The sequence below is a fragment of the Pseudophryne corroboree genome, chromosome 5 (genome assembly GCF_028390025.1).
Source record: "Pseudophryne corroboree isolate aPseCor3 chromosome 5, aPseCor3.hap2, whole genome shotgun sequence".
NCBI classification, from domain to species: Eukaryota; Metazoa; Chordata; class Amphibia; order Anura; family Myobatrachidae; genus Pseudophryne; species Pseudophryne corroboree.
Window position 1 is genome coordinate 259370177 of NC_086448.1, and position 17744 is coordinate 259387920.

General features: G+C 45.5%; 1 protein-coding gene across 2 annotated transcripts in view; it reads right to left on the bottom strand.

Moving 5' to 3' along the window:
- Positions 1-17744, bottom strand: part of GADL1 (glutamate decarboxylase like 1) — a 604742-nt gene that overhangs the window by 147746 nt on the left and 439252 nt on the right. For both annotated transcript variants that reach the window (XM_063922280.1, XM_063922281.1), the window contains exon 12: positions 17464-17663. In XM_063922280.1, the coding sequence (XP_063778350.1) occupies positions 17464-17663 (200 nt within the window). The remainder of the gene's footprint in view (positions 1-17463; positions 17664-17744) is intronic.

A 17744-nucleotide genomic window follows, 5' to 3' on the forward strand; every position in this document is an offset into this window, starting at 1 on the left:
TTCTCTCTCTTCTCCTCTCACCCCTTTTTCTCTCACTTTCTGCCCCTCTATCTTCTTCTCTTTCTTGCTCCTCTCTCTCCCCCTGTCACCCTCGTTGTTTCTCTCTCACTCCCCTCACTCTCTATCTCCTGCTCCCCTAAGGGGCATTGTAGTGACAACGGCGTGGGGGAGGGGGGGGTTAAAGATTTTGCTATGGGGCCCTCAAAGTTCTAATTACGCCCCTGGCCAGTATCCAGGGTACCTGTGCACTGTACAGTACTTTTGCTGTATTGTTGATGCCAACTAGATGCATATTGTATGAAAAAGTATGAACCTGGAAGCATGGCATTGCTTAGTCAATAAGTCCATGGTGTGCAGTATGGTGCTTTTTTGGCATGATTTCTAGATAGGTGTATGTGGAGTTGTGGACACATCTCAGTGTACAGCTCCTTATACAAAGAAACATAGAATTTGAAGGCAGATAAGAACCACTGGGCCCATCTGGTCTGCCCTGAGATTTCCAGTGCAAATTACAGTCCAGGAGTACTAATTAATACACAAATGCTTTGGGTGCGATGTATCAACCCCATAAATTTGGTCAAACATCTGAAAACTGTCACATTCTCTATATACAGTATACTAAATTCTATGGACTACAATGGGGTGATAGACATCAAGTTCTGGAGAGCGAATTTTGGGCTTTTTATCGGAGACTTCTGAGAGGGATCCAAAGGATCCCGCTCTGCACCCCCTCCCTCCCCGCCATGACTTGCACACTTTATAAACCCGGAAGTCCAGAGAGTGCAAAGGGCAGCTCTTATCGGAAAAGAGCTGTATGTACCTTGCATTTTTAATCCCAATTATACATACATACTGTACACTGCTATGCATGAGGTAAGTGATGGGTTGTGTCACGTTCAAAATATAATGTTTGATCCATGCCACACTTTGAGTCATCTGTAATTGTGTCTGACATTTGTATGGCGCAGTTGCATTTTATATCTGCTGAGCGTATTTTGGGATATGCTCATCTAAAAATGCACACGTAATAAAGGCTTTGCTCCATGCATCTTGCACCTGCACTTTTGAGAAAAGTTTGTCCATCTATAAATGAACCTAATTATTTAAAAGTATGTGTAGTACTAGAAACTCATTTGCAGTCTCAGCATGTTTAGCCAATAAAAGTCAAAAGGCCATAAAAAATTAAATGTTTTTATAAGCAAAATCATTTTCTAATACATTTAGTTTGGTGATGGAAGAGATTTGACTTTCAACCACTGACAATGAAAATTTGTTTTACAATGCTAATATGTTTACAAGCATTCACAATACCCATTAACAAACTCTAGATCAGTTTTTATTTCAACAACGTAATTGGTTATTAGACAGAATAATATGAATATATAACCACTACTGTTATAAAAAAAAAAAAACAATTGCCCTAGCAAAACTCAGGAAATTGGAAACCAAGTGAATTTTTTCCCCCTAGATACTGTTGCCCCAATGGAGCTAAATGAGCGCAATCCTCTGAATGTTTTTTACGGAAAGCATACATAATATAAGTTACATCTTTTTCTGCCGTTACACTCTTTGTTTTAGATCTCTTTTGGATTTATTTTTATATTCCTGTTTACACATAATATTTTTTGTAATATAAAAGATGTTTGGTGTAGAGTTTCATTGCACCTTTGGCTCCCCGATACCAATGTTTTCCATATAATTGGCTAAATGTAATAGACTGCAAGAAGCTGGAAGTGCGAGTCTGGATGAAATTTTTAAAGGTGCAATCATTTACACGGCAAAATTAGGTTGGTTTTGTGAGGCTATTGTAGTAAATCTTGGAAATAAAGTGGAGAGATAAAGGGGTCTATTCATGAAGCAGTGAAAAGAGTGGAGAAGTAAGCCAGTGGAGAAGTCGCCCATGGCAACCAATCAGTGTTGAGGTAACATTTAAAAAGTGCAGTCTATAAAATTATACAGAGCAGCTGATTGGTTGCCATGGGCAACTTCTCCACTGGCTCACTTCTCCACACTTTTCACTGCTTCATGAATAGACCCCAAAGTAACCAACCAGCTCCTATCATTTTTCAAAGATGTATTAAGCCTGGAGAAGTGATAAAGTGGAAGGTGATAACGCACCATCCAATCATTACGGGTTTTAAAAATGACAGTTAGGAGCTGACTGGCTGGTGCGTTATCACCTTCCACTTTATCACTTCTCCAGATATAATACATCTGCCCTCAGCTTGCAACGTGGTAGTAAGAGCTGTTTGGCTGGTACTTTATCTCCCTCCAAGGCTTAGTACATAGCCCCTTTGTCTGCAGGACAGTCCTTTGTAACCAATCGGGTGGTGTTATATCTATAAAAAAATGCTGCTTTGAAAATTATTAGGCAAAATTACCAATCGTCATAAGCCGTTAATAAACCCATCAAATACATTCTATTAAGTTTCTAATTATGGAAGGCAGTCATTGTGGACATTGGGATGTATTAAATTTAATAAACCCTTTTGTTGGCAGTACCACCACTTAGTAGTGTCTCTGCAAAATGATATCCTATTGAAAGTAACAAACAAAGCCCAACCTCTGTCAGTCCATTTCTGCCCCTTCACTGCCTCTATATAATCTTCTACTGCCAAACACAGTCCCATTTTTGCATGTGGACTCACGCGCCTAATACCCAGGCTTTCCCACACTTAAAGCTAGAGTAGTCACACAACTGTAGGTAGGTTCAGTATGAGATCCCCGCTGATGGGATTCTGGCCATCAGGATCCTGACAGAGGCATCCTGCAAGCCGCAATAACGGCAGCGAGTGCAGTGAGTCCCCTCGCAGGCTTGCCGCGCTCACCGCGCTTTGGGCCTGGTGGCGAGCTTTGCTGGCCACGGGTTCTATTCTATCTCGGGTGGTGGCATGGACCCACCACCTGAGTGGGAATACAGTAGCGCTGTCGGTATTCTGACCGCCGGCATTTTATGGGCTGCCGCGTTGGGATTCTGAACGCCGGGAATCCGACAGCCGGTATATTAACTACATCCCCTGTAGGTGTGTGATGTCACAAAACAGTATATGTATGTCCCTCTGTGTTTATCTAAAGTTTGCTTTGGCCAATTGCATTTTTTGTTAGAAATGGTAATTATAAAGAAATGTTGGTGATACACTGCTGATTTCTGTGTGAGCCAGGATAGTAAGATGCTTAATGAAGTTCTCCATACAAATTAAGAATTCACCCAACATTCATTCATGACCCTATTGCTGCCTTATTACTTTTATTTTTATTTTTAATTACCTATCCAGTAATCCAGCTCTGATCTAGTGGCTTATACAATCTATATGCCAGTCAGCTCCCTGTTCCAGTCTGCTAGGCAATGGATTGCATTGATTTGTAGAACTGCATTTCTGTGAAATGCGCTATAATAAGCTATATTTGAAATAAAACTGTAGATGACATATTTTGCACTCAACTACAGACCACAAAAGACATCTGAGCAACATATAAATCAGTATCCATAGTGTTAGATTTCACATCATGCTCAACCAAAGACCAATCAATATGATTAAATTGCTGTAACTTGCTAACATGCAGTCCTAGAGACGACACCGGAAATAAGGATGTCTATCTTCTCTTTATTATTACGTGTTGTTCCTTTAATGAAACATCAAATTCGTGCACATTGATGAGAACACACTGACTGCTTATTTAGGTGCTACTGGCACATAGCAGCAAAAGTGCAAAATTTAGCACTTTATTATGTTCCATCTTGTGGTTAATGGTCTCCACACGGTTTCAACTACACTGAGGGCCTAATTCAGACACCGTCACTAATGAGCGTAAATCGATATGAAGTGATTTTTGCTCATCTGCGCATGCGTGTATGCCGATACGCACATGTGCAAGGTCCTAAACTGTGTTCTATGCATAACACAGTTTAAGACCTGGAGGGGGGTCGGAATGGGGAGTTGACACTGCGTTTTGTGGTTGTCGACACTCTGTTTAAGGGGCACAGTCCGGACCATGCAGGAGTGTCCTGACCGTTTCTTGGGCAGGTCGCGGAGGCTGCGTGACATAACACGCAGACGCTGTGACTCAAAACATGGCGGATAGCCATCTGCCTTCACACCTAGACTGCGTAGGCAGAAGGCTACTCGAACCATGCGACTTGCCCTGTGCTGGGCGTCCCCCTGCATGTCAGAGAAAATGATCGTAGATGTGTACTTATTTGGCCATCTACAATCAGGTCTGAGTTACCCCCTGTATTTCACTGTACATTGTATTTCATGAAGGATATATTAAGCATACAGATCCGTCATTCTGGCTGACATGAGACTGGATTGAGACTAGTGGAGTGGATTTATTTGACATTACAGAAAATGCTCAAACTCTCTGGAACTCTTCAGGTGGATGCATTTGAGACTTTTAGGCAGGGACAGACTGGGGCTGTGTAGCAGCTGTGGCAAATCACTGTGGGGGGTAATGCAGAGTTGATCGCAGCAGCAAATTTGTTAGCAGTTGAACAAAACAATGGTGGTCATACCGAGTTGTTCGCTCGTTGACGTTTTTCGCAACGGAGCGATTAGGTGGAAATTGCACATGCGCATGGTACGCAGCGCGCATGCGCTTAGTTATTTAACACAAAACTTAGTAGATTTACACAAGCTTGAGTGACGCTTTTTCAACGCTCGAGTGATCGTAGTGTGATTGACAGGAAGTGGGTGTTTCTGGGCGGCAACATAGCGTTTTCAGGGAGTATGCTAAAAAACGCAGGTGTGCCAGGTAAATACGCAGGAGTGGCTGGAGAAACGGGGGGAGTGGCTGGCCGAACGCAGGGCATGTTTGTGACATCAAACCAAAAACTAAACGGACTGAGGTGATCGCAATCTAGGATGAGGTCTGGAGCTACTCAGAAACTGCAAGGAATTATTTAGTAGCAGTTCTGCTAATCTTTCGTTCGCTATTCTGCTAAGCTAAGATACATTCCCAGAGGGCGGTGGCCTAGCGTTTGCAATGCTGCTAAAAGCAGCTAGGGAGCGAACAACTCGGAATGAGGGCCCATGTGCACTGCAGGGGGGGGGGGGGGGGGGCAGATATAACATTCGCAGAGTGAGTTAGATCTGGGTGGGTTATTTTGTTTCTGTGCAGAGTAAATACTGGCTGCTTTATTTTTGTACTGCAATTTAGATTTCAGTTTGAACACACCCCACCCAAATCTAACTCTCTCTGCATATGTTATATCTGCCCCCCTGCAGTGCACATGGTTTTGCCCAACTGCTAACAAATTTGCTGCTGCGATCAACTCTGAATTAAGCCCAGTGTGCGGGTCGCCGAGCGGAGAGCTGGGAAGCTGCCAGAAGTGCCAAAAGGCCAGTCCTGCTTTTCAGTGCCATTGTTTGTAAAAATTTCTATTACACACCAATAAACTATTACACACCAGACCATTCCCTTACTGTACTTTCATTGCAACTGCATGCCCACTGTAGTCTCCTTAACATCCACTTTCTACAAGTTCAGACTCATTCAAGCCCCAGTCTTACACACATTCAGAGTTGATCGCAGCAGCAAATTTGTTAGCAGTTGGGCAAAACCATGTGCACTGCAGGTGTGGCAGATATAACATGTGCAGAGAGAGTTAGATTTGGGTGGTTTATATTGTTTCTGTGCAGGGTAAATACTGGCTGCTTTATTGTTACACTGCAATTTAGATTTCAGTTTGAACACACCCACCCAAATCTAACTCTCTCTGCACATTTATATCTGCCCCCCCTGCAGTGCACATGCGGGGTCATTCTGACCCGATCGCTCGCTGCAGTTACTCGCAGTGCAGCGATCGGGTCAGAACTGCGCTTGTGTCGGCGCTGCAGTGCGCTGGCGCATGCCTGCCGTCGTTGCCTAGTGATCGCCTCTGAGGCAGAGGCGGTCGCTGGGCGCGAGGGGGCTGGACGATCCGGCCAATGCAGGCATGGCTGGACCATTGAGGGGGGCGGGCCACGGCAGCTGCGTGACGTCACATGCAGCCGCTGCGGGCCGGGGAGCGACGAGTAGCTCCCGGCCAGCACACTAAAGCAGCGCTGGTCTGGAGCTACTCTGGAAGTGCAAAGGTATCGCCGCTGTGCGATGTTTTTGCACTTCTGCAGGGGGGGCGGCACTGACATGCGGGGCGGACTAGCCCTGTGCTGGGCGTCCCCCGGCATGTCAGTGTGAATGATCGTAGCTGTGCTAAATTTAGTACAGCTACGATCAACTCGGAATGATCCCCCATGGTTTTGCCAAACTGCTAACAAATTTGCTACTGCGATCAACTCTGAATTGGCCCTCGGTGCAATGTGTGCTACTTTATAATCAAAGTCGTATGAAAAGTTAGCACATATCGCATATGTATACAACTTGCGATACCAGTGCATGTGCCCGCGGGGTCGGTATAGAAAAAAAAAATAGACTGTGCAGGCAAGGCAATTTCGACTATATTATGTACATTCTAATTTCTAGTATAGTAAAATTTGTATATAGTCAAAATTGTACATAGCCAAAATCGCACCATGGGGTATATTTACTAAGATTCGTAATTTCCGAAAATAGGTCAAAGTTCAATCACGAATGACATCGGCAGTGTAAAACTGCAACTTTTTGAATTGATTACGACTAATTTACTAAGCTGTCGTATTCGTATTTTTCTTTGCTTCCGATGTCGATGTCATTCGTGTTTTTTTACCTAATTTGACGGCAGTGATTAGCAAAACACTGCCGTTTTTTTTTACAATCAATCTCGGCCGGATCTGTGTGATCCGTGCTGGGGTTCGTATTTTTTTTTTTTTTAAATTAAACAAAGTAAAATCCTAAAAAAAATTGCGTGGGGTCCCCCCTCCTAAGCATAACCAGCCTCGGGCTCTTTGAGCCGATCCTGGTTGCAGAAATATGGGAAAAAAAATGACAGGGGTTCCCCCATATTTAAGCAACCAGCATCGGGCTCTGCGCCTGGTCCTGGTCCCAAAAATACGGGGGACAAAAAGAGTAGGGGTCCCCCGTATTTTTAAAACCAGCACCGGGCTCCACTAGCTGGACAGATAATGCCACAGCCGGGGGTCACTTTTATACAGCGCCCTGCGGCCGTGGCATCAAAAATCCAACTAGTCACCCCTGGCCGGGGTACCCTGGGGGAGTGGGGACCCCTTCAATCAAGGGGTCCCCCCCCCAGCCACCCAAGGGCCAGGGGTGAAGCCCGAGGCTGTCCCCCCCCATCCAATGGGCTGCGGATGGGAGGGCTGATAGCCTTTGTTGTAAAATAAAAGATATTGTTTTTAGTAGCAGTACTACAAGTCCCAGCAAGCCTCCCCCGCATGCTTGTACTTGGAGAACCACAAGTACCAGCATGCGGCGGAAAAACGGGCCCGCTGGTACCTGTAGTACTACCACTAAAAAAATACCCAAAAAAACACAAGACACACACACCGTGAAAGTATAATTTTATTACATACATACACACATACATACATACATACTTACCTTATGTTCCCACGCAGGTCGGTCCTCTTCTCCAGTAGAATCCAAGGGGTACCTGTTGAAGAAATTCTACTCACCAGATCCAGTGGTCCAGGCTCCTCGGCAAATCCAGGGATAATCCACGTACTTGAATAAAACAAAAAAACGGTTGCCCGACCACGAACTGAAAGGTGACCCATGTTTGCACATGGGTCACCTTTCCACGAATGCCAGAAACCCACTTTGCCTTCTGGCTAAGTGGGTTTCTTCAGCCAATCAGGGAGTGCCACGTTGTAGCACTCTCCTGATCAGCTGTGTGCTGCTGTCCTCACTGACAGGCGGCACACGGCAGTGTTACAATGTAGCGCCTATGCGCTACATTGTAACCAATGATGGGAACTTTCTGCTCAGCGGTGACGTCACTTTAGGTCAACCGCAGGGCAGAAAGTTCCCATCATTGGTTACAATGGAGCGCATAGGCGCTACATTGTAACACTGCCGTGTGCCGCCTGTCAGTGAGGACAGGAGCACACAGCTGATCAGGAGAGTGCTACAACGTGGCACTCCCTGATTGGCTGAAGAAACCCACTTAGCCAGAAGGCAAAGTGGGTTTCTGGCATTCGTGGAAAGGTGACCCATGTGCAAACATGGGTCCCCTTTCAGTTCGTGGTCGGGCAACCGTTTTTTTGTTTTATTCAAGTACGTGGATTATCCCTGGATTTGCCGAGGAGCCTGGACCACTGGATCTGGTGAAGAAATTCTACTCAACAGGTACCCCTTGGATTCTACTGGAGAAGAGGACCGACCTGCGTGGGAACATAAGGTAAGTATGTATGTATGTGTGTATGTATGTAATAAAATTATACTTTCACGGTGTGTGTGTCTTGTGTTTTTTTGGGTATTTTTTTAGTGGTAGTACTACAGGTACCAGCGGGCCCGTTTTTCCGCCGCATGCTGGTACTTGTGGTTCTCCAAGTACAAGCATGCGGGGGAGGCTTGCTGGGACTTGTAGTACTGCTACTAAAAACAATATCTTTTATTTTACAACAAAGGCTATCAGCCCTCCCATCCGCAGCCCATTGGATGGGGGGGGACAGCCTCGGGCTTCACCCCTGGCCCTTGGGTGGCTGGGGGGGGGGGACCCCTTGATTGAAGGGGTCCCCACTCCCCCAGGGTACCCCGGCCAGGGGTGACTAGTTGGATTTTTGATGCCACGGCCGCAGGGCGCTGTATAAAAGTGACCCCCGGCTGTGGCATTATCTGTCCAGCTAGTGGAGCCCGGTGCTGGTTTTAAAAATACGGGGGACCCTTACTCTTTTTGTCCCCCGTATTTTTGGGACCAGGACCAGGCGCAGAGCCCGATGCTGGTTGCTTAAATATGGGGGAACCCCTGTCATTTTTTCCCCCATATTTCTGCAACCAGGATCGGCTCAAAGAGCCCGAGGCTGGTTATGCTTAGGAGGGGGGACCCCACGCAATTTTTTTTGGCAAAAAAAAGCACTTTCCAACCCCTTCCCACTGATATACATGCACGGATCTCATGGATCCCTGCATGCATCTCAAATCACGAATAAAAAAAGCAGGTCTGTTTTTTTTTAGGACTTTTTTACGAATTGTAATTTTTCACGGCAGTGTTTTGGGTTTTTTTGCTTTGCACTTCTTAGTAAATGACCGAGATTCATACTTAAACAGGCGTAATTTGACCGATGGTGTATTCATTCGTAATTTTTTACCTGAACTAGCAAAAAATTACGAATGCCCTCATCACTGCCGTGATTAGTGTTTAGTAAATGACCGAGATTAACCGAGATGACACTTTGAAGAAAAAACGGCATCTCGGTCAAAATCGGGAGCTTAGTAAATATACCCCCATGTGTACAGTCAATATCGGTGGTTCTGGGCTCCGGGGAGTTCAAGGGAAATCGCAAAGTCAAAATCTGCCTTTAGCCAGAATCGCACCGTGTATATGCACCTTTAGCCCCCTAAACTCAGCCGGTCTCAAGTCAGACTTGAAACAGTAAAAATATTAGAGATGAGCGGGTTCGGTTCCTCGGAATCCGAACCCGCCCGAACTTCAGGTTTTTTTACACGGGTCCGAGCGACTCGGATCTTCCCGCCTTGCTCGGTTAACCCGAGCGCGCCCGAACGTCATCATCCCGCTGTCGGATTCTCGCGAGGCTCGGATTCTATCGCGAGACTCGGATTCTATATAAGGAGCCGCGCGTCGCCGCCATTTTCACACGTGCATTGAGATTGATAGGGAGAGGACGTGGCTGGCGTCCTCTCCGTTTATAGAGAAGAGAGTGAGACTAGAGTAGAGAGACACAGTATTTACTTTAGTAATTTTGGGGAGCATTAGGAGGAGTACTACTACTTGCTGAAGTGATAGTGTGACTGTATATCTGACTTGTGGGGGAGACAGTGGGGAGCAGTTAGAGTCTGAGAGCAGGAGTACATATTTTAACGTACAGTGCACACTTTTGCTGCCAGAGTGCCACACTGCCATTGTGACCACACTGACCACCAGTATATATTGTGATTGTCTGCTTAGGAGTACTACTTGCAAGTTGCTGATAGTGTGACCAGTGACCTGACCACCAGTTTAATTAATCACCACCAGTTTAATATATATATATATATATATATATATATATATATATATATATATAATTGTATATAATATATATATAATTGTATACCACCTACCCGTGTTTTTTTTTTTTCTTTCTTCTTGATACATACTACTATAGTAGCTTACTGTAGCAGTCTGCGGTGCTGCTGAGCTGACAGTGTCCAGCAGGTCCGTCATCAGTCATTACATAATAAATATATATACCTGTCCGGCTGCAGTACTAGTGATATTATATATATATATATATTAATTTCATCTCATTATCATCCAGTCTATATTAGCAGCAGACACAGTACGGTAGTCCACGGCTGTAGCTACCTCTGTGTCGGCAGTCGCTGGTCCATCCATAATTGTATACCAGGCCTACTGACGAAGTCGAATGACGAAACGCGTATGGGCGTGGTCTGACGTTTGGATTTGGAATTAAGAATATTCCGTTCGCACGGTGGGGTAAATTATATGCCGGTTATACGAGCGGTGGTTTGACCGCCTTTTATGGTACGGGTTTTACTTGTCACCAATTTGGACTTTTTAAATAAAATTCCTGTACTCTTTTAATGCACTATTGGCGCTCCCTGCTTCTTCAATTTTTTGGCAGGACTACCACCCGTCCGGGATCGGGTAACATTGGGGAGGCGACAGCTGGAAATCCCAGAAGTGCGTACTGACAAACTTCTTCCACCAAATAATATTGGCAGTCAGTGAATTTGAGGAACATTGCTCCTAGTTTATCTTTGGACTTGTAGTTCCACGGGACTTTTCATATATATTCATATCAAAAAAAGCTTTTACCTTGTTATTTGCGCTCATACTATCTGTTCTTACATTGTTTTTATATATATATATATATATATATATATATATATATATATATTAATTTCATCTCATTATCATCCAGTCTATATTAGCAGCAGACACAGTACGGTAGTCCACGGCTGTAGCTACCTCTGTGTCGGCAGTCGCTGGTCCATCCATAATTGTATACCACCTACCCGTGGTTTTTTTTTTTTCTTTCTTCTTGATACATACTACTATAGTAGCTTACTGTAGCAGTCTGCGGTGCTGCTGAGCTGACAGTGTCCAGCAGGTCCGTCATCAGTCATTACATAATAAATATATATACCTGTCCGGCTGCAGTACTAGTGATATTATATATATATATATATTAATTTCATCTCATTATCATCCAGTATATATTAGCAGCAGACACAGTATGGTAGTCCACGGCTGTAGCTACCTCTGTGTCGGCAGTCGCTGGTCCATCCATAATTGTATACCACCTACCCGTGGTTTTTTTTTTCTTTCTTCTTGATACATACTACTATAGTAGCTTACTGTAGCAGTCTGCGGTGCTGCTGAGCTGACAGTGTCCAGCAGGTCCGTCATCAGTCATTACATAATAAATATATATACCTGTCCGGCTGCAGTACTCGTGATATTATATATATATATATTAATTTCATCTCATTATCATCCAGTCTATATTAGCAGCAGACACAGTACGGTAGTCCACGGCTGTAGCTACCTCTGTGACGGCAGTCGCTGGTCCATCCATAATTGTATACCACCTACCCGTGGTTTTTTTTTTTCTTTCTTCTTGATACATACTACTATAGTAGCTTACTGTAGCAGTCTGCGGTGCTGCTGAGCTGACAGTGTCCAGCAGGTCCGTCATCAGTCATTACATAATAAATATATATACCTGTCCGGCTGCAGTACTAGTGATATTATATATATATATATATATTAATTTCATCTCATTATCATCCAGTCTATATTAGCAGCAGACACAGTACGGTAGTCCACGGCTGTAGCTACCTCTGTGTCGGCAGTCGCTGGTCCATCCATAATTGTATACCACCTACCCGTGGTTTTTTTTTTTCTTTCTTCTTGATACATACTACTATAGTAGCTTACTGTAGCAGTCTGCGGTGCTGCTGAGCTGACAGTATCCAGCAGGTCCGTCATCAGTCATTACATAATAAATATATATACCTGTCCGGCTGCAGTACTAGTGATATTATATATATATATATATATATATATATTAATTTCATCTCATTATCATCCAGTCTATATTAGCAGCAGACACAGTACGGTAGTCCACGGCTGTAGCTACCTCTGTGTCGGCAGTCGCTGGTCCATCCATAAGTATACTAGTATCCATCCATCTCCATTGTTTACCTGAGGTGCCTTTTAGTTGTGCCTATTAAAATATGGAGAACAAAAATGTTGAGGTTCCAAAATTAGGGAAAGATCAAGATCCACTTCCACCTCGTGCTGAAGCTGCTGCCACTAGTCATGGCCGAGACGATGAAATGCCAGCAACGTCGTCTGCCAAGGCCAATGCCCAATGTCATAGTACAGAGCATGTAAAATCCAAAACACCAAATATCAGTAAAAAAAGGACTCCAAAATCTAAAATAAAATTGTCGGAGGAGAAGCGTAAACTTGCCAATATGCCATTTACCACACGGAGTGGCAAGGAACGGCTGAGGCCCTGGCCTATGTTCATGGCTAGTGGTTCAGCTTCACATGAGGATGGAAGCACTCAGCCTCTCGCTAGAAAAATGAAAAGACTCAAGCTGGCAAAAGCAACGCAAAGAACTGTGCGTTCTTCGAAATCCCAAATCCACAAGGAGAGTCCAATTGTGTCGGTTGCGATGCCTGACCTTCCCAACACTGGACGTGAAGAGCATGCGCCTTCCACCATTTGCACGCCCCCTGCAAGTGCTGGAAGGAGCACCCGCAGTCCAGTTCCTGATAGTCAGATTGAAGATGTCAGTGTTGAAGTACACCTGGATGAGGATGATATGGGTGTTGCTGGCGCTGGGGAGGAAATTGACAAGGAGGATTCTGATGGTGAGGTGGTTTGTTTAAGTCAGGCACCCGGGGAGACACCTGTTGTCCGTGGGAGGAATAGGGCCGTTGACATGCCTGGTCAAAATACAAAAAAAATCAGCTCTTCGGTGTGGAAGTATTTCACCAGAAATGCGGACAACATTTGTCAAGCCGTGTGTTGCCTTTGTCAAGCTGTAATAAGTAGGGGTAAGGACGTTAACCACCTCGGAACATCCTCCCTTATACGTCACCTGCAGCGCATTCATAATAAGTCAGTGACAAGTTCAAAAACTTTGGGCGACAGCGGAAGCAGTCCACTGACCAGTAAATCCCTTCCTCTTGTAACCAAGCTCACGCAAACCACCCCACCAACTCCCTCAGTGTCAATTTCCTCCTTCCCCAGGAATGCCAATAGTCCTGCAGGCCATGTCACTGGCAATTCTGACGAGTCCTCTCCTGCCTGGGATTCCTCCGATGCATCCTTGCGTGTAACGCCTACTGCTGCTGGCGCTGCTGTTGTTGCTGCTGGGAGTCGATGGTCATCCCAGAGGGGAAGTCGTAAGCCCACTTTTACTACTTCCACCAAGCAATTGACTGTCCAACAGTCCTTTGCGAGGAAGATGAAATATCACAGCAGTCATCCTGTTGCAAAGCGGATAACTGAGGCCTTGACAACTATGTTGGTGTTAGACGTGCGTCCGGTATCCGCCGTTAGTTCACAGGGAACTAGACAATTTCTTGAGGTAGTGTGCCCCCGTTACCAAATACCATCTAGGTTCCACTTCTCTAGGCATGCGATACCGAGAATGTACACGGACGTCAGAAAAAGACTCACCAGTGTCCTAAAAAATGCAGTTGTACCCAATGTCCACTTAACCACGGACATATGGACAAGTGGAGCAGGGCAGGGTCAGGACTATATGACTGTGACAGCCCACTGGGTAGATGTATGGACTCCCGCCGCAAGAACAGCATCGGCGGCACCAGTAGCAGCATCTCGCAAACGCCAACTCTTTCCTAGGCAGGCTACGCTTTGTATCACCGGTTTCCAGAATACGCACACAGCTGAAAACCTCTTACGGCAACTGAGGAAGATCATCGCGGAATGGCTTACCCCAATTGGACTTTCCTGTGGATTTGTGGCATCGGACAACGCCAGCAATATTGTGTGTGCATTAAATATGGGCAAATTCCAGCACGTCCCATGTTTTGCACATACCTTGAATTTGGTGGTGCAGAATTTTTTAAAAAACGACAGGGGCGTGCAAGAGATGCTGTCGGTGGCCAGAAGAATTGCGGGACACTTTCGGTGTACAGGCACCACGTACAGAAGACTGGAGCACCACCAGTAACGCCTGAACCTGCCCTGCCATCATCTGAAGCAAGAAGTGGTAACGAGGTGGAATTCAACCCTATATATGCTTCAGAGGTTGGAGGAGCAGCAAAAGGCCATTCAAGCCTATACAATTGAGCACGATATAGGAGGTGGAATGTACCTGTCTCAAGCGCAGTGGAGAATGATTTCAATGTTGTGCAAGGTTCTGCAACCTTTTGAACTTGCCACACGTGAAGTCAGTTCAGACACTGCCAGCCTGAGTCAGGTCATTCCCCTCATCAGGCTTTTGCAGAAGAAGCTGGAGGCATTGAAGGAGGAGCTAAAAGGGAGCGATTCCGCTAGGCATGTGGGACTTGTGGATGGAGCCCTTAATTCGCTTAACAAGGATTCACGGGTGGTCAATCTGTTGAAATCAGAGCACTACATTTTGGCCACCGTGCTCGATCCTAGATTTAAAACCTACCTTGGATCTCTCTTTCCGGCAGACACAAGTCAGCTGGGGTTCAAAGACCTGCTGGTGACAAAATTGTCAAGTCAAGCGGAACGCGACCTGTCAACATCTCCTCCTTCACCCGCTGGCGGTGATGCAGGGCAGTCTGGAGCGACTGCTGATGCTGACATCTGGTCCGGACTGAAGGACCTGACAACGATTACGGACATGTCGTCTACTGTCACTGCATATGATTCTCTCCCCATTGAAAGAATGGTGGAGGATTATATGAGTGACCGCATCCAAGTAGGCACGTCAGACAGTTCGTACTTATACTGGCAGGAAAAAGAGGCAATTTGGAGGCCCTTGCACAAACTGGCTTTATTCTACCTAAGTTGCCCTCCCACAAGTGTGTACTCCGAAAGAGTGTTTAGTGCCGCCGCTCACCTTGTCAGCAATCGGCGTACGAGGTTACTTCCAGAAAATGTGGAGAAGATTATGTTCATTAAAATGAATTATAATCAATTCCTCCGTGGAGACATTGACCAGCAGCAATTGCCTCCACAAAGTACACAGGGAGCTGAGATGGTGGAGTCCAGTGGGGACGAATTGATAATCTGTGAGGAGCGGGATGTACACGGTGATATATCGGAGGATGATGATGAGGTGGACATCTTGCCTCTGTAGAGCCAGTTTGTGCAAGGAGAGATTAATTGCTTCTTTTTCGGTGGGGGTCCAAACCAACCCGTCATTTCAGTCACAGTCGTGTGGCAGACCCTGTCACTGAAATGATGGGTTGGTTAAAGTGTGCATGTCCTGTTTATACAACATAAGGGTGGGTGGGAGGGCCCAAGGACAATTCCATCTTGCACCTCTTTTTTCTTTCATTTTTATTTGCGTCATGTGCTGTTTGGGGAGTGTTTTTTGGAAGGGCCATCCTGCGTGACACTGCAGTGCCACTCCTAGATGGGCCAGGTGTTTGTGTCGGCCACTAGGGTCGCTTAGCTTACTCACACAGCTACCTCATTGCGCCTCTTTTTTTCTTCTTTGCGTCATGTGCTGTTTGGGGAGTGTTTTTTGGAAGGGCCATCCTGCGTGACACTGCAGTGCCACTCCTAGATGGGCCAGGTGTTTGTGTCGGCCACTAGGGTCGCTTATCTTACTCACACAGCTACCTCATTGCGCCTCTTTTTTTCTTTGCGTTATGTGCTTTTTGGGGAGTGTTTTTTGGAAGGGCCATCCTGCGTGACACTGCAGTGCCACTCCTAGATGGGCCAGGTGTTTGTGTCGGCCACTAGGGTCGCTTATCTTACTCACACAGCTACCTCATTGCGCCTCTTTTTTTCTTTGCGTCATGTGCTGTTTGGGGAGTGTTTTTTGGAAGGGCCATCCTGCGTGACACTGCAGTGCCACTCCTAGATGGGCCAGGTGTTTGTGTCGGCCACTAGGGTCGCTTATCTTACTCACACAGCTACCTCATTGCGCCTCTTTTTTTCTTTGCGTCATGTGCTGTTTGGGGAGTGTTTTTTGGAAGGGCCATCCTGCGTGACACTGCAGTGCCACTCCTAGATGGGCCAGGTGTTTGTGTCGGCCACTAGGGTCGCTTATCTTACTCACACAGCTACCTCATTGCGCCTCTTTTTTTCTTTGCGTCATGTGCTGTTTGGGGAGTGTTTTTTGGAAGGGCCATCCTGCGTGACACTGCAGTGCCACTCCTAGATGGGCCAGGTGTTTGTGTCGGCCACTAGGGTCGCTTATCTTACTCACACAGCTACCTCATTGCGCCTCTTTTTTTCTTTGCGTCATGTGCTGTTTGGGGAGTGTTTTTTGGAAGGGCCATCCTGCGTGACACTGCAGTGCCACTCCTAGATGGGCCAGGTGTTTGTGTCGGCCACTAGGGTCGCTTATCTTACTCACACAGCTACCTCATTGCGCCTCTTTTTTTCTTTGCGTCATGTGCTGTTTGGGGAGTGTTTTTTGGAAGGGCCATCCTGCGTGACACTGCAGTGCCACTCCTAGATGGGCCAGGTGTTTGTGTCGGCCACTAGGGTCGCTTATCTTACTCACACAGCTACCTCATTGCGCCTCTTTTTTTCTTTGCGTCATGTGCTGTTTGGGGAGTGTTTTTTGAAAGGGCCATCCTGCGTGACACTGCAGTGCCACTCCTAGATGGGCCAGGTGTTTGTGTCGGCCACTAGGGTCGCTTAGCTTAGTCATCCAGCGACTTCGGTGCAAATTTTAGGACTAAAAATAATATTGTGAGGTGTGAGGTATTCAGAATAGACTGAAAATGAGTGGAAATTATGGTTTTTGAGGTTAATAATACTTTGGGATCAAAATGACCCCCAAATTCTATGATTTAAGCTGTTTTTTAGTGTTTTTTGAAAAAAAACACCCGAATCCAAAACACACCCGAATCCGACAAAAAAAATTCGGTGAGGTTTTGCCAAAACGCGGTCGAACCCAAAACACGGCCGCGGAACCGAACCCAAAACCAAAACACAAAACCCTAAAAATTTCAAGTGCACATCTCTAAAAAATATGCAGTTCCAGCAGTTGCAAAGAATCAGTTTCAAGAAAAAAAAGCACTGAATAAATACATTTTTGAGGTAATTAACCTGAGTCACCTACAGTATCAGATAGATGCTCCCTCTTTGAAATTTACAAACATGATTAATAAGGACACAGGCAATGTGAAATGGAAGAACTGTTTTGAACCAACACAATTGGGATTATTTGATTTTGAGGTCAAGAGTTATATAAATATCTTACCTAGACAACGCCAGGGCACGGTTTACTCTTTCCTCAAGTCCTATGGTCCCTAGAGCTTTCCACATCATCCAGAATTTGAATGCATCTGGTCGCCTACTGCACTGGATAGATTTGTCTCCAGTGTCGTACTGAACATCATAGAATTTATCCTGCTGGAAGAGATAGGAGGCTTCCGCTGAATGGCATCTTTTAAGCAAGTCCTGCAAAAGACAATAGACCAGAAATATTCAGACATTGACATAGTGACAATGAATTATGTCTTATTGTGAATGATACAGAGA